The 18,146-nt window shown below is 36.6% G+C and overlaps 1 protein-coding gene and 1 long non-coding RNA gene across 6 annotated transcripts in view; one reads left to right on the top strand and one right to left on the bottom strand.

Annotated features, from left to right (window-relative positions):
* LOC105470020 (phospholipid scramblase 2) overlaps nucleotides 1-8,500 on the top strand; it is a 47,756-nt gene extending 39,256 nt beyond the window's left edge. The window contains exons 7-8 of one of the 2 annotated variants that reach the window (XM_011721723.2): nucleotides 2,021-2,084; nucleotides 8,249-8,496. In XM_011721723.2, coding sequence (XP_011720025.2) covers nucleotides 2,021-2,050 — 30 coding nt within the window. In that variant the 3' untranslated portion in view covers nucleotides 2,051-2,084; nucleotides 8,249-8,496. Of the gene's footprint in view, nucleotides 1-2,020; nucleotides 2,085-8,248 lie in introns of both variants that reach the window. The other variant, XM_071091084.1, reaches the window with a different exon arrangement.
* LOC139361891 (uncharacterized) overlaps nucleotides 1-17,330 on the bottom strand; it is a 31,132-nt gene extending 13,802 nt beyond the window's left edge. For 2 of the 4 annotated variants that reach the window (XR_011619777.1, XR_011619778.1), the window contains exons 1-2: nucleotides 17,243-17,330; nucleotides 9,177-9,292 (exon numbers count right to left, since the gene is read on the bottom strand). This is a non-coding gene — a long non-coding RNA (uncharacterized lncRNA). The remainder of the gene's footprint in view (nucleotides 1-9,176; nucleotides 9,293-17,242) is intronic. The other 2 variants (XR_011619779.1, XR_011619776.1) reach the window with 2 other exon arrangements.
* Between the last annotated feature and the right edge of the window lie 816 nt (nucleotides 17,331-18,146).

The raw sequence follows: 18,146 nt of genomic DNA, 5'->3' as shown, positions 1-18,146 counted from the left end.
ACCTAACAATGAATCTTAAAGGATTAGAAAAGCAAGAGCAAATCAAACTCAAAATTAGTTGAAGAAAATAAATAATAAAGTTCAGAGCAAAAATAAATAAATAAAATTGAAATTTAAAAAAAATACAAAAAGATCAACAAAGTAAAAATTGTTTTTTTGGAAAGATAAATAAAATCAACAAAGCTTTAGCCTGAGGAACTAAGAAATCAGAGAGAAGACCCAAATAAATAACATCAGAGATGAAAAAGGAGACACTTTAATTGATACTGCAGAAATTAAAAGAATCATTAAAGACTACTATCAACAACTGTATGCCAATAAGTTGGAAAATCTAAAAGAAATGGATAAATTTCTAGACATATATTATCTACCAAGATTGAACCATGAAAAAATGTAAAACCTGAACAGACAGTAAGTAATAAGATCAAAGCCATAATAAAAAGTCTCCCAGCAAAGAAAAACCCAAGACCCAATGGCTTCGGTGCTGAATTTTACCAAACATTTAAAGAATGAATACCAATCCTACTCAAGTTACTGAGAAATAGAGGGGGAAGGAATACATGCAAACTTATTCTATGAGGCCAGTATTATGCTGATACCAAAACCAAAGACATATTTAAAAAAGAAAACTACAGGTTAATATCCCTGATGGACATTGATCCAAAAATCCTTAACAACATACTAGCAAGTCAAAATCAACAATACATCAAAAAGATCATTTGCCATGATTGAGTGGGATTTATTCCAGATAAGCAAAAATGGTTCAACATACGTTTTGGATATAGCCACTTATCAGATATATGGTTTGCATATATTTTCCCCCAATCCATTGGCTGTCTCCTTCCTATGTTTATTGCTTCCTTTGCTGCACAGAAGCTTGTTAATTTGAGGAAATTCCCTTTGTCTCTTTTTGTTTTTGCTGCCTGTGCTTTTTGGGTCATATCCAAGAAATCATTCCTCAAACCAATTTCATGGAGATTTCCCCCTATATTTTCTTCTAGTTGTTTTACAGTACAGGTTTTACATTTAAGTTTTTAATTCATTTTAATTTTACTTTCGTGTATGGTGTGAAATAAGGGTCGAAATCCATTCTTCTGTATGTATATTTAGTCTTCAAAACACCATTATTTAAGGGTACTGTCCTTTCCTCATTGTGTCATTGTGTGGTGGTGGTACCTTTGTCAAAAATCAGTTGATTATAAATGTTTGAGTTTATTTCTGTGCTTCCTTTCCTGTTCATTGGTCAGTGTGTCTGTTTCTATGCCAGTATCAAGCTGTTTTGATAACTATATCTTTGTAATGTATTTTGAAATCAGGTAGTGTGATGCCTCCAGTTTTGTTTCTCTTGCTAAAGACTGCTTGGCTATTTGGGGTCTTTTGTGATTCCATACAAATTTTATGATTTTTTTCTACATCTGTGAAAAATTCATTGGTATTTTGAGAGAGATGACATTGAATCTGTAGTTCCCTTTCAGTAGTATGGACATCTTGGCAATATTAATTATTCCAATCCAGAAACACAGAATATCTTTCTATTTATTTGTGCCTTCTTCAGATTGTCTTATAGTTTTCAGTATATCGAATGTTTGCCTTTTTGGTTAAACGTATTCCTTAGTATTTAATACTTTCTGATGCTGTTGTAAGTGGAATTATTTTCTTAATTTGTTGTACATGGAATGAATTCAAATTACAAGAAGAGTTATATTACTAGAGAAGGATTGCAAAACATTAAATAAGAAAGATTTCAGGAGGATAAAAGTGACACTTACAGAAATTGACATAGGATTAATTAAATTAATGCAGGTGTCAATAAATACATAGGATTATAGGTTTTAATTTCTATTAAAATAGATAGCTGAAGGTAGAGATCTTATACCTGTAGACTTTTCTCCCATTACTTATTATAGTTAATTTTTCTTATTTAATGGACACTTAACTGTGTTTCATCAGATCCCTTAGCATTTCTGCATCTGATCTCTGGTTTCTGAGAACTCATTTCTGTATTTTTGTTTTTATCTAGGACTACATGTTTTTTGAAAGAACTAGGTAATGACTGGAATGTCAGAGTGTGGGAGTGGATTAATGTAAGTCTCCTCAGAAAATTTGAAGTCTGTACGTTGATTAGGGTTATCTAAAAGAAAAATTCAGTGTTTTTTCTTTTCTTTACTTAAATGACTTACACCTGTGTGAGTTAAGCTGTGATGTTTGTAGCTCTGAGTACATAATTTCACTTTTCAAATTCTAACATATATTTTATCAGTGGGTTATAAATGTTTTATATATTTTATTAGATTATTCATTGTATATTTGGGGAAAAGAATATAGGAATTTTTAAATTTAGACACAAACCTCCTTTGAAAGACAACGTGAATTATAGTCTGAGTTTCCATTTTATGAGCAAAAATTAAAGGCTTATTAAAGGAGTTTTAATGTATCATTATATTTTACATTTTAAAGATAGTTATAATTTATTTTATAGTAAAAATTAATATGCAAATACTGTATACTCAGAAAACAACTTAAAATTGACACAATTTCAGTCTCTTTTACCATGCTAAATATTTAATATGCATATTCTCAAGCAAAAGTAAATGTGAATTTTTTTTTTTTTTTTTTTTTTTGAGATGGAGTCTAACTCTGTCACCCAGGCTGAAGTATTTTTTAATCTTCAGGAAAGCACACTATATTTAACTTCTCCTATCAGCTAACCTAGTACTATAAATAAGATTTTCATAATGATTACATGATAAATTAACAATTTTTTATAGTTTTCAGTAAATAAAGACAGACATGACTATGTGAGTCTATCCAAAAGATAGACTCATTCTAAAATTTGGTATTGTTATCACTTTTGAAGTTATTTATTATCACATGGCTCCTGTATTCTATCATTCCCAGAATATGTTAGTTACAAGATTAATCAGGTGTAAATGAAATAAAAAAATGTGTATCTTTACAAAGCATATTTCATCAGTGGTCTTAGGTTATTTGATGCCAAAAATCAAATTCCTAAAATAAAATTTATTGATATAATTTTTGCATATTTTATTTTTGTTATTAACAAAACTGGATAATCCATCGAGGTGGCATTTTAGACAATACACACTTACCTCCTTTAAAATCACCTTTAAGGAGGAGGTTCCAAGATGGCCAAACAGGAACAGCTCCAGTCTACAGCTCCCAGCGTAAGTGACCCAGAAGATGGGTGATTTCTGCATTTCCAACTGAGCAAACAGCACACCAGGAGATTATATCCCACACCTGCCTCAGAGGGTCCCACGCCCATGGAGCCTCACTCACTGCTAGCACAGCAGTCTGAGATCAAACTGCAAGGTGGCAGCAAGGCTAGGGGAGCAGGATCTGCCATTGCTGAGGCTTGAGTAGGTAAACAAAGCGGCCAAGAAGCTCAAACTGGGTGGAGCCCACTGCAGCTCAAGGAGGCCTGCCTGCCTCTGTAGACTCCACCCCTGGAGACAGGGCATAGCTGAACAAAAGGCAGCAGAAACTTTTGCAGGCTTAAATGCCCCTGTCTGACAGCTTTGAAGAGAGTAGTGGTTCTCCCAGCACAGAGTTTGAGATCTGAGAATGGACAGACTGCCTCATCAAGTGGGTCCCTGAACCCTGAGTAGCCTAACTGGGAGGCACCTCCCGATAGGGGCCAATTGACACCTCATATGGCTGGGGGCCCCTCTGAGATGAAGCTTCCAGAGGAAGGATCAGGCAGCAACATTTGCATTCTGCAAATATTTGCTGTTCTGCAGCTTCCTCTGGTGATACCCAGGCAAACAGCATCTGGAGTGGACCTCAAGCAAACTCCCAACAGACCTGCAGCTGAGGGTCCTGGCTGTTAGAAGGAAAACTAACAAACAGAAAAGACATCCACACGAAAACCCATCTGTACATCACCATCATCAAAGACCAAAGGTAGATAAAACAACAAAGATGGGGAGAAACCAGAGCAGAAAAGCTGAAAATTCTAGAAATCAGAGTACCTCTTCTCCTCCAAAGGAATGCAGCTCCTTGCCAGCAATGGAATAAAGCTGGATGGAGAATGACTTTGACGAGTTGAGAGAAGAAGGTCTCAGACGATCAGCAATAACAAACCTCTCTGAGATAAAGGAGGATGTTCAGACCCATTGCAAAAAAGCTAAAAACCTTGAAAAAGATTAGATGAATGGCTAACTAGAATAAACAGCATAGAGAAGACCTTAAACTACCTAATGGGGCTGAAAACCGTGGCATGAGAACTACTTGATGCATGCACAAGCTTCAGTAGCCGATTTGATCAAGTGGAAGAAAGGGTATCAGTGATTGAAGATCAAATTAATGAAATGGAGTGAGAGGAGAAGTTTAGAGAAAAAAAAGTAAAAAAACAAAAACAAACAAACAAACAAAAACAAAAACAAAAAACGAACAAAGCCTCCAAGAAATATGGGGCTATGTGAACAGACCAAATCTACATCTGATTGGTGTACATGAAAGTGATGGGGAGAATGGAACCAAGTTGGAAAACATTCTGCAGGATATTATCCAGGAGAACTTCCCCAACCTAGCAAGTCAGGTCAACATTCAAATTAAGGAAATAAAGAGAATGCCACAAAGATACTCCTCAAGAGGAGCAACTCCAGGACACATAATTGTTGGATTCACCAAAGTTGAAATTAAGGAAAAAATGTTAAGGGCAGCCAGAGAGAAAGGATGGGCTACCCCCAAAGGGAAGCCCATCAGACTAACAGTGCATCTCTTGGCAGAAACTCTACAAGCCAGAAGAGAGTGGGGGCCAATATTCAACATTCTTAAATAAAAGAATTTTCAACCCAGAATTTCATATCCAGCCAAACTAAGCCTCATAATTGAAGGAGAAATGAAATCCTTTACAGATAAGCAAATATTGAGACATTTTGTCACCACCAGGCCTACCCTACAAGAACTCCTGAAGGAAGCACTAAACATGGAAAGGAACAACCGGTACCAGCCACTGCAAAAACATGCCAAATTGTAAAGACCATCGATGCTAAGAAGAAACTGGATCGACTAATGAGCAAAATAACCAGCTAACATCATAATGACAGGATCATTCACACATAACAATATTAATCTCCTCAAGCTCATAAGCAGCTTCAGCAAAGTCTCAGGATACAAAATTAATGTGCAAAAATCACAAGCATTCCTATGCAACAATAACAGACAAACAAAGAGCCTAATCATGAGTGAACTCCCATTCACAATTGCTTCAAAGAGAATAACATACCTGGGAATCCAACTTAAAGAGATGTGAAAGATCTTCCAGGAGAACTGCGAACCACTGCTCAGCGAAATAAGAGAGGACATAAACAAATGGAAGAACATTCCATGCTCTTGGATAGGAAGAATCAATATTGTGAAAATGGCCATACTGTCCAAGGTAATTTATAGATTCAATGCCATCCCCATCAAGCTACCAATGACTTTCTTCACAGAATTGGAAAAAACTACTTTAAAGTTCATATGGAACCAAAAAAGAGCCCGCATTGCCAAGACAATCCTAAACAAAAAGAACAAAATTGGAGGCATCATACTACCTGACTTCAAACTATACTACAAGTCTACAGTAACCAAAACAGCATGGTACTGGTATCAAAACAGAGATACAGACCAATGGAACAGAACAGAGCCCTCAGAAATAATACCTCACATCTACAACTATCTGATCTTTGACAAACCTGACAAAAACAAGAAATGGGAAAAGGATTCCCTATTTAATAAATGATGCTGGAAAAACTGGCTAGTCATATATAGAAAGCTGAAACTGGATCCCTCCCTTACACCTTATACAGAAATTAATTCAAGGTGGATTAAAGATTTAAATGTTAGACCTAAAACCATAAAAACCCTAGAAGAAAACCTAGGCAATACCATTCAGGATGTAGGCATGGGCAAGTACTTCATGACTGAAACACCAAAAGCAACAGCAACAAAAGTCAAAATTGACAAATGGGATCTAATGAAACTAAAGAGCTTCTGCACAGCAAAAGAAACTACCATCACAGTGAACAAGCAACCCACAGAATGGGAGAAAATTTTTACACTCTACCTATCTGACAAAAGGCTAATATCCAGAATCTACAAAGACCTTAAACAAATTCACAAGAAAAAAATCAATCGACCCCCATCAAAAAGTGGGCAAAGGATATGAACAGACACTTCTTAAAAGAAGACATTTATGCAGCCAACAGACACATGAAAAAATGCTCATTATCGCTGGCCACCAGAGAAATGCAAATCAAAACCACAATGAGATACCATCTCACACCAGTTAGAATGGTGATCATTAAAAAGTCAGGAAGCAACAGATGCTGGAGAGGATGTAAAGAAATAGGAACACTTTTACACTGTAGGTGGGTCTGTAAACTAGCTCAACCATTGTGGAAGACAATGTGGTGATTCCTCAAGGATCTAGAATTAGAAATACCATTTGACCCAGCCGTCCCATTACTGGGGATATACCCAAAGGATTATAAATCATGCTGCTATAAAGACACATGCACACTTACGTTTATTGCGGCACTATTCACAATAGCAAAGACTTGGAACCAACCCAAATGTCCATCAATGACAGACTGAATTAAGAAAACATGACACATATACACCATGGAATACTATGCAGCCATAAAAAACGATGAGTTCATGTCCTTTGTAGGAACATGGATGAAGCTGGAAACCATCATTCTGAGCAAACGATAGCAAAGACAGAAAACCAAACACCACATGTTCTCACTCATAGGTGGGAATTGAACATTGAGAACAAATGAGAACACTTGGACACAGGATGGGGAACATCACACACCGGGGCCTGTTGTGGGGTGGAGGGAGGGGGAAGGGATAACATTAGGAGATATACCTAATGTAAATGACGAGTTAATGGGTGTAGCACACCAACATGGCTCATGTATACCTATGTAACAAATCTGCATGTTGTGCACATATACCCTAGAACTTAAAAAATAATAATAAATAAATAAATAAAATCACCTTTAAAAAGAGCAGCAAAAGAAAAATTTAATCACTAAATCACCATTGAAAATAAAACAAAATGAAATGACTTTCTTGTAAAAATAAATAAAATCATTTGTTTCCATTTGTTCTTAATTTTTAGGGATTGAATTTTCTCTTCTAATTTTATTTTTGTATATATTAAGGACCTATAAATTTTCAGGGCAAAGTTATATTGTAAGATACATATAAAATTCTACATAAGTACATAGAGATGTTTTCATTCCTTTTACTAGTTGCATAGTATCTCATTAAGTGGCTATGTCAGTTTCTTCAAACAATTCCCTACAATTGGACTTTCACTTTCTTTGAAATTTTTTACTATTCCAAGTAAGCTTTCATGAATAAACAGGCATACATATTTTATATTTTTCCTAGTGCATATTTGGAAGTGATTTGAAAAGTGGAAAATCTGTTCAAATTATCCTCCATAGAATTTATTTCTCTGTGAATTCCCATCAGCAATTTAGAACAGTATTCAGTTGCCTTGAGCCATTGGGTATATATTATTATATTTTTGTGTGGTTTCCAATACAGTGAGATATGTTATCCTGACATAGTTTAAATTTTTTATTATCTCACTTTCAATAAAGTTCAGCATTAAAAAAGAAAGGGAAGACTTATAATATTTTGTAGTAAAATCTGTACCAGTGTTGGAAACTAGGATTTCCAGCTGTCAGAAACTTAAAGGCATTTGTAATTTGTTTTGTGGAAAGATTGAATTGAGAGAGGGGACGGCCAACCCACAATTTACTTCATGCAAAGGAAAAGTGTGCTTAGGAAATAAGGGTATCCCTTTCATCTTCAGCAAACTCTTCCAACAGCCACTCTCCCCATAAGTGTTACCACCAGCAGAACTCTACCAAGGCCAATAACCCCAAATGGCAAATGATGGATGAGAACATTGGTATGGCAGTGGAGCTACAGAAAAAGCAATGTCTAGATGACCTCCCAGCAGCCTAAATAATTCATCAGATGCCAGATTCCAATGATGAAGGGTACCCAGGGCACTCATCTCTAGCATATGCTTAGTATAGACAGTATGCCAAGTCAAGTTGAGGTATTTGTATGTGCCTTTAGTTGTGCCAGTTAGAGAAGGGGAGGACTTGCAAATATGGCAGTCAAATGCAAAACCAACCCAAAATGAGGATTAGAAGTACTGACATTATCTCTTTTACAACCATATCTTACTTTCCTTTCTTCTCTCTCTGCATAGGATTCCGGATCTTTGGCTAGGCAAAATGAAACTATAACTGATCGAAACGGTTTCTTCCTTCTTCTACTGCGCAAGGAAGACATAAGGAAAAACTCGCACACTATCTGTGGAACTCATTTAAATTCAAATACTAGATAAACATTTTTGCATTGAATATTTACATGGAGAAAAATCATCAAACATCATCAATTATCAAGTCAATTAATAAAAATACTAGGAATTGCAAAAAAGGCTTAATTTGAATCTTAGTGAGATTTGAGAGAATGGTGTGTATTTGTTTCTGAAACAGGCATAGAGAAAAAAGAACATTCTGATGTGCCAAATTTTAATAAAATTGAAAAATATGATGACCATATTTTAAAGTATGATGGAGGCACTAGAACAACAGTTTGCATAAAGTAGATAGCTAATACAATAAATGAAAAATAGGTTTTGGAAACTCTGCCAGAAGTAAGATTAAACACTAAATATAAAGAAAAAAAGTTAAGACCTAGCAAACAAATATGTCAATTTCAATTCATGCACAATAAGAATTCCAGAAGCAGAAATCAGATGGAGGCAAGAGAATATATTTTTAATGTAAAAAAATGTATTTGCAGTAAAGACATACTGTAGTCTTTAAATAAATAGATTTACCATAAAGCAGACAAAAATGAATGAAAATGACATACTTATGATTATTTTTCAAAAAACAATTATTACATAGCTGGTATATGGAAGACATTGTTAGGTAGTAATAGAATGGTTTCCGTGGCTTAACTTCCATGATATACCCACATTCTAGTTTATTATTTTTTCTACCTCACCAGCAATGTTTAATCAAATTCAACACACTTTAATAGCAGGCATTTAAAAGAACCAAAGGATTTAGAACAAAAAGGTAGATTCTGTAAAAGTACTTTTGTCCTTGCCCCCCATTTTCCCATACCTGCCTTTGATACCTTACCACTGCAGGAATGTTTTCCTTCAGCATGCTGTGACTTATGCAGATATGGTGTCCTAGGCTCATTCCCAGCAGTGGCTCACTTTGCCCATCTTTCCTACCTTGAAAAAGCAAAGGAAATGCATCACATATCAGGCCACCATTTTGCCCACCAAGTCCTAAATCTTGGCTTCTAGATACTATTTTCCACTCAAATCAGCTGGGCTTGTTTTGAGAATGGTTGATCCCAGGATTTTGGTAGGGAAAGGTACAAGACAAACTTTGTACAACTTGTGGAAAATCAAGAAGATGCTCAAGTAATGATGCTGACATGTCAAAAGGATAAAGGAAGGAACTTGAAAGGGCTTTCCCGGACAAAATTTAGAATATTCTTACTTCCTGAATAAAATTGGACATGGTAAGTTCATACAGATATTCTTACAAGTTAATTAAAGGTTTGATGAAGACCATGATATACAAGGTTTCAATTTATTTTCCCTCAAATTCTTTCAATTTCAGAGGGAAAATGAGTAATATTTTAGTGAATGTCTAGCAGCCAACTCCATTAAAGTAAATTTAAAGCAAAATGATTAAAGTAAACATCAGTAACGGGATCAATTAAAATCAAGTACCACCTAATAGGATGCACTAGGACACAGCATTACATGGATCTTGATGTGTACATGAAAGAAGATAATAAAGTCTTTTTTTTTTTTTTTTTTTTTTAATGCTTGATGAGCTTGTCTGTCCTTGTGGTAAACCTTTTGGCCTGCGAATTGTGTTTATGCAGTCCATAGCTTGACTTAGTTTCAAGTATGTTGTATAGTTAACCTTTGTTGCACCCCAGCCTTCATATTCTTTTAGTGATAACTTTTATTCAAGATGTAGGCTACTTTGCCAGAGGGTTTTACCGCATGTTTGCTCCTTGGAGATAATCTGTATCTTGTGTTATTCTTAGCTGTAATTCACTGTTCTTTCCACTTAATTATTGTTAGTTAGTTAGCTGGTGGTGGGAGATGGGGGACAGAATATTCCCTGATGTTTTGGTTTAAGCCTTCCTCTTAAGCAGGCACACCCCAATTCAATGTAATCCTCAAGTCAGAGACTGTAGGGTCTTGGCCAACTTGCTGCTTTAATTGTGTCATCATGCAGCAAGCATTCACTAAGAGGCCAGTGCTGGCTAAAAATTTGAGTTGTGTCTGGGTATGTTTATGTGAAGGGAGTTGTGGGATGGAGAAGAGAAAGTTGATAAAACTTTCAGGCAAAAGATAATGAACAAGCAGGCAGATGTAGTGATTTGGGGTAGAAAAAACTAGAGTAAAAAAGTTCTGAGAAAGCTCCTTTTCATGGCCCCTTCCCTTAAGTGGTTTAGTGGGGAGAAACTGCTTAGAGTATTGTCTCTACTATTATCCTAGGACAGAAAGTGCCTCCTTTACACAGCCCTTCCTTCTCTCACCCCTCTTTGCTCCCACCCCTTCCCCGGAAGTCAAGCATCCTTGACCTGAGGGGGAAGGCAATGAGTGAGACGTTTCTTTTCTTGTTCCATGAAGGTCTAACACCCAGGAGAAAAGTTTGGGTGCTTGCCTCATGCTAGGACCTGTGTCACTGTGGGGTGGTTGTAACAGTGAATGGAAGGTCAGTGGGTATCCCTGACTAGGAGTAACATTGAGGAGGAGGAGTTGTGATGGCTGGGGGATGGAGCAGTGTTTTGTCTTGGGAAGGAATTTCTGGGGACATGGATCAGTGGGGAAAGGGGAGAATAAAGAGGCGGGAAAGGACAAGGCTAAGAGATGTGACTGCCTGACCTGAGTACCTCTTGGAGGAGACTTGGGGGTCGAGGAAAGTGAAAGTGTAGACTGGAGACAAGACTGAGAACAGGAACAAAAAAGAATATATAGGCAGTTAAATTGCCGAAAATCACTGTGTGGACTCCTGGTATCAAGTTAATTAGCATCTCTCTACAGCTTAGGTGTTAAAGTTTTAGCTGAGTTTGGGCCCAACAGGAGCTACTGTAACATTAGTGTAATTAGAAAAAACTCAATAGAGAATTACTGCTATCATTTAAGGATGGAATGATTTAAAATGGCTCTGGGCACAATTAAGTGCTACTGATGCTATGAAGTACCAGAAGAATGCACAGAAGTTCTCTCCAAGTCCTGCCCTACCCCTGCCCTTGTTATTACCCACCATGCAATAGCAGCCTGACTTTCCTAGAACCTTCCTGCACCTGGCCCTATCTCTTTCAAGCTCTGTGTTTCTCCCTGTGCCTTAATTTTCCTTAATTTTCAATAGTATAGTTGTCATTGATAATAGTGTGTACTTGTATTAGTCTGTTTGTGTTGCTACAAAAAATACCTAAGGCTGGGTAATTTATAAAGAAAAAAAGGTTTATTTGGCTTCCATTTAGTCATGCTAATCTATCTAGCAAGTGGTGGCTCTACAGCCCTCTTTTATTCCTCTTCTGAAAATGCTTTTTCCTTCTTTCTACATGGCTATACCTCAAATTTTTATGCTTTGCCTCCCTTTTAAATATAAATTCTGGCTGGGCACGGTGGCTCATGCCTGTAATCCCAGGACTTTGGGAGGATGAGGCGGGCAGATCATGAGGTCAGGAGATCGAGACCATCCTGGCTAACATGGTGAAACCCTGTCTCTACTAAAAATACAAAAACTTAGTCAGGCATGGTGATGGGCACCTGTAGTCTTAGCTACTTGGGAGGCTGAGGCAGGAGAATGGCATGAAACAGGCAGGCAGAGCTTGCAGTGAGCCAAGATCATGCCACTGCACTCCATCCTTGGCGACAGAGGGAGGCTTCATCAAAAAATAAAAATAAATAAATAAATTCCAATTTTAAGTCATTTCTTTGCTCCCACATCTGTGTAGGCTGTTAGAAGCAGCCAGGGTAAATCTTGAATGCTTTGCTGCTTAGAAATTTCTTCCACTAGATACCCTCAGTCATCACTCCTAAGTTCAACCTTCCACAAATTCCAGGGACATGGACACCATGCAGCTAAGTTCTTTTTTCTAAGGCATAACATGGTGACCTTTGCTCCAGTTCCCAATAAATTCCTCATTTCCTTCTGAGACCTTGTCAGCCTGACCTTCGCTGATTGTGTTTCCGTCAGCATTTTGGTCACAGCCACTTAGCAAGTCCCTAAGGAGTTCCAAATTTCCCTTGTCTTCTTGTCTTCTTCTGAGCCCTCCAAACTCTTGCCCTCTCCTTTGCCATGTGACATGCTGGTTCCCTTCACCTTTCATCTTGATTGTAAGCTGCCTGAGGCCTCACCAGAAGCAGATGCTGGCACTATGCTTCATGTGCAGCCTGCGGAACCATGAGCCAAACAAACCTCTTTTCTTTATAAATTACTTAGCCTCAGGTATTCTTTTAAAGCAATGCAAAATGGATTAATACACTACCTCATAAGGTCAGTGTGAAGATTTAGTGATCTAATACGGGTTTAGGGACGTGAGAAGGTTCCTGCGGCAGAACAAACATAGAAAATAAAAAGGACTGTGTGTTGGTAAAGATCAACAGTTTTTAAAACACAGGGAGGTGACTCAAAGTCAATGTGGAATATTTGGGCTACATTAAATTTCTGTTTTGCAACTTTTAATGGATACAAAACCATTCTGAACCCTACAATGAATATTGATTATCCTCTCAGAAGAGAAAATAAGTCTTTATGCAAGATGCCAAACTAAGGAATGATTCTCATCTCACGGAAGTGTAAACTAGCATCTGGGCTAGAGACTGTTTTTTGTTAGCCTCATAGTATCAAAATGCAGAAGCCATTGTCTGAGGTAGTAACAATCTCATACCCTAAAGCCAGATGAAACATAACTGAACAATATAGGGTTTGAACTCGGGATTTACAAGGTGGGAGGGCTATAGAATGATAAACAATACACAGAGCTCTGAACTTACTATTCCCACAAACCAAGCACTGAAGTCAAATTTTAATCTAACATTATCACTTCTGTGGCTGAAAATATCCTATTAATGACAGGTTATAAATTTATCTAATTTGGAAATGAACTAGATTTGGAAAACTGATACTTGAAATCTACTTGCCTACTAATGGCAATTTGTTTCTGCCTGTGGATTCTGGTCTCTTGTCATTAACATATTGAGGTTATTTCTGTCTGGCAGAGATAGGAAACAAACATTGGTTTATTTCTTCCTAAAACTGCATTTTCTTTTGAGAATCAGTTGCTAAGAAACATTTCAACTTGAATCAAATATTGCCAAGAGACAGTAGTAGTTCAGAGATAATCCAGAGAAATTATGTTTCAGATACCCTCAGATACCCTAAGTTGGATCTACCATGTACCTTCTAAGTACATTTCTTTTAAATTGTACTGCCAGAATTTTCTCACCATTGTTGCTAATCACCAGCAGAAGTGGATTTATTTGCAAAATCCTTTGTTTTGCAGATCTAATTTTTGTGTGTGTGTGAAAAGATAGTCACTCATATAAATGCATTTGTGGCATTTATTCCATGAGAACTGAGGGGGAAACCAATATAAAAACATAAAATTGATAGATTTAAAGGAGATAAAGTTGATTATCAATCAATTAATAAATATATACAAAGATATTGCTCTGGGCTGCTGGTTTTGTTAGGTATATTGGCCTCAATAATGAACCAAAATTATCCTCAAGGTACTTAAGTATAGGCATACATGTGAAAAGTGTTATGATCGAGTTAAAACTATATAGAAACTAAGTATTAGGAACGCTGAACTCAATTTTAATGAAATTCTTCCTGTGGGTGGTGACTTTTAAATTAAGACAGAATGGTGACTTTTAAACTAAGACAGAAAGTTTGCTCAGCACAAGTGAATTGGGGAGAATATAATTTTAGACAGAGGAAAGAACTTGGACAGAATTCACATCGGTCCTCTGCAATGTGGCTGGACCAATAGCTTTGTATTCTTGTGTGCATTGCAGGTGCTAGACAGGGAGGGAGGTGAGGCATGTGAAGGAAGGCTAGATTATGCAGTGCCTTGTTAGCCATGTTAAGAAGTTCATCCATCTTATTCATGCTCTTTCTCTTGACTGCTGACTTTCCTAGATCTTCCAACCATTCCTGAAAGATCAAATCAAGTGTTTCCTCCTCCATGTAGCTCTCTTTCAGTCTCTAGGAATCTTGATGGTGGGCTTGTCTGAAATTGTACCTTTTTCTTTAGCACCATGGCTTGACTAATTGTTCTCTAGGAACTAGTATAGATTCTAGACTTAGAGAAGTTCTTTTTGAACATGCTAAAACTGGATACACAGTATATGGCCTAAAATTGTTGAATTATCCATCTTTCAAATTTATAGGGTGAATTGATTTGTATTGCAAATCTTGAAATTTCTCAAAGTTGTCAAAGTCCATTTATGTGAAAATATTGAGATAAGCACTTGTTTAAATAAAATATCAATAAAAAGTGAAGAATAATATTTTTAAATGCATGCATTCTTTTAAATAAATTTAGGGTGAAGTTTACTACTACTACTATTATTATTCTTTTTATATCATTTATTTATTTTCTAGTCTTTGGATGTAGGACCAAAGGCCAAGTGTGGACCTGCTGTTCTACCTTGTCTTTCTTCCATAAAGGTACACGTTTTATTTTTGTATAAATGGAACCAGAATTTAAAGACACATAATACTAGATCTTTACTACCATTTTCTAGTGTTTCATATCAACTTTAGCAACTAGCTTTAATAAGTGTTTTCAAAGACTTCAGGTTAGTTCTTGTAGAAAATATTTTAAAATTAATCTTTAATTAAAGTACTAAATAATATTTATCTGCTTTCTGTAATATTAATGAATATGTTTTGCATAAACTGGTTTAAGAAAAAATACAAATCACTCTTTGTAGGTGTAGAACTCAACTTGTTAGGGCAGATGTACCCTCACAATTAGAGAATGAAAGGGACAAATTTCATGTACTAGTCACACACATTCAGTGTAATTTGGACATCATGGGTAGGTTTTATAAAGAGTTTACAAAGTCAACCCATAATTTGGGTAAGTAAAGATCAGTTAAGGGAACGCCTATCTTGACTTCCTCTGAAGTTCTTTGTTTGACAATAAAAGCAATATTCACCAGCAGTCGAATAGGTAGAATAATCAGACACTTTCGTGTATGATTTTGATGGAAAGAAGGAAGGAAGGAAGGAAGGAAGGAAGGAAGGAAGGAAGGAAGGAAGGAAGGAAGGAAGGAAGGAAGGAAGGAAGGAAAGAAGGGAGGGAGGGAGGGAAGGAGGGAAGGAGGGAAGGAAGGAAGGAAGGAAGAAAGGAAGGAAGGAAGGAAAGAAATAAAGGGGGGAGACAGAGAGGGGAGGAATAGGGAAAAAAGTAGAATGCTCCTTTGTTTGCAGAAAAGCTAATTAGAAGTAGAAGAAATGATTGAATTCAAAAAATTCTCAGTTGGCAATCATGACAACAATTTCATTCTAGCAATAAATCATAAATGGCTTCTATAATCAGTAGTGGAAAGTTCGAGGAGTAAAAGTGTATTTACATTGTCTTAAAGCAGCACTCAATAAGATACTTGTTAATTTACAAAGAATAAAGTAATAACTTTAATGCAGCACAAAATTTAGCTCATCTTTCTGCCATTATATAACAAAAATCCACTTTTCTCCAGTTTCAAATAATAGGTTCTTCATCTTTATCTGAGCCTGTACCCCTTCCATGCCTTTAGCTCCATATTTCTATCATCAGTCTGCTCATGATGACATATTATTTAAAATAGTACTTATTTTATTTTCATGAACCTCACTTCTTCCGAGTACTGACCAGCAGTCATTAACATCATATTTATATGAGATATATGTTTAAGCCATCTTTACTTTTTCTATCATACTCCCCAGAATCCTTTCAGCCTGGCCCATTGCCAAATTTCAAAGCTACTTTGACATTTTTAGATATTTGTTAAATGCAGCACCCCACTTCCAGATACAGTTGCCACCCTCTTGTCTGCAGGAAACCCAAGCCACACCCATGGTGGAAACCCCAAATAGTGGATAGTACCAAACTCTACATATGGCTTGCCACATAGGACCAGAGTTAATATGTCCTTTCATGGTTTATGTCCTGGTACCTTTTTTGCACTTTTATGAATGTAGTTTCTTTCAGGCATCTTCTTCCAGAAGAGCCACATTTGGGTGGTATACTTTCCCCTTAACTTCTTTAACTCCTCCAGAAATGTGGTAGCAGCTTCTTAATGGGCAGATACAGCCTCTTACTTGCAATAAATGACTTGATGTCATTCATTTCAGGGGGTCCCTTGCTGGAGTCTTCAACGCTTTCTGGTGCAACACATTTAATGTCTTTTCTATCTTAACTAAGCACTTATCGTGCACTATGGCTGTAACTTCTACAGTTTGTGGTGCAGCAGTGAAACAAACACAAATTTATTTTTCCTTCCTTATAATTTCATGGATAGAAGATTTGTTCTTAGTATATATATATACTGAGGTTCTTTATATATATATACACACACACAGATATGTGTGTATACATATATATACCCACATATATATTATTTCTTAAGTTGAGAACTTTTACCTGTTCACTTATAGGAAGCACTTTATGTCTTCCCTTTATCATATCTGTATTGCCAGCATCACTACTCTTGCACTTTAGGGCCCTTATTAATTAAAACAGGGGTTATTTGAAAACAACCACTGTGCTACATGGCAGTCAAACTGATAATGAAAATGTCTTATGGGAGGATGGTGGAGATAGTGTGGATCTGCTGGACAGAGAGATTATTTACATCCCACAAGGACAGCTCAAGATTTTCACACACTACTCAGACTGGCATATAATTCAAAACTTATGAATTGTTTATGTCTGGAATTTTTCATTTAATATATTTGGACCTCAGTTGATCGTGCTGGTAACTGAAACTATAGAAAGCAAAACAGCAGAAAAGCTGGAATTCCTGTACCAAGATTTATATTAGGATTTTATTGCTGGCATAACCATCTACCACAAACTTGGTGGCTTTAAATAAAACAAATGTATTGTCTTATGATTTCTGAGGTCAAAAGTCTAAAATGAGTCTTACATGGTGTAATGGACGAAATGTCTGTGCTCCCTCAAAATTCAGATGTTGAAGCCCAATCCTCCAATGTGACTGTATTTGGAGATGGAGCCTATAAGGAAGGAAGTAAGATTAAATGAAGTCATAAGGATGGGACCCTGATCCCAAAGGGTTACTGTCCTTATAAGAAGAGTCACCAGAGAGCTCTGTCACTTCCTGGGCACAAGCACCAAGGAAAGACCAAGAGAGGACATAGTGAGAAGGTGGTCATGTATAAATCAAGAAGTGAGATCTCACCAGAAACTTACCATGCTGATATGTTGATCTTTTTTTATATATATACTTTAAGTTCTGGGTTACATGTACAGAATGTACAGTTTCATTACATAAGTATACACATGCCGTGGTGGTTTGCTGTACCCATCAACCTGTCACCTACATTAGGATACCTTGATCTTGAACTTCCAACGTCCAGATCTGTGAGAAAATAAACTTCTATGTTTAAGCTCTCTGGTCTGTGGTAATTTATTTGGGCAGCCTGAGAAGATTAATATATTGGGTTAACATCAACTTATTGGAAGAGTTTCATTATTTCTGGAAGCACTAGGGAAGAATCTGTTTCCTTATCTTTTCAACTTTTAGAGGCCACCTCTATTTCTTGATCCTCCTTCCATCTTCAAAACCAGCAAATGCTTCCACTGCAACATTTCTGTTCCCTGACTTCAATTCTTCTACTTTCCTCTCCCACATTCAGAGGAAGCTTGGAATTACATTGGTCCACCTGAATGATGCAGGATAATCTACCTACTTTAAGGGTACCTGATTAGCATTATCTAAAATATTTTAAGGTACACAAATCATATTATAAGTCATTGGATATTAAAGCTCTTTACTAGAAAATAATGATGAAAAGCATATGTTTTAAGTG

Source organism: Macaca nemestrina, chromosome 2, assembly GCF_043159975.1.
Source record: "Macaca nemestrina isolate mMacNem1 chromosome 2, mMacNem.hap1, whole genome shotgun sequence".
Taxonomy (NCBI): Eukaryota; Metazoa; Chordata; class Mammalia; order Primates; family Cercopithecidae; genus Macaca; species Macaca nemestrina.
Note: the sequence above shows the minus strand (reverse complement) of the source record. Positions and strands in the feature narration are given on the sequence as shown.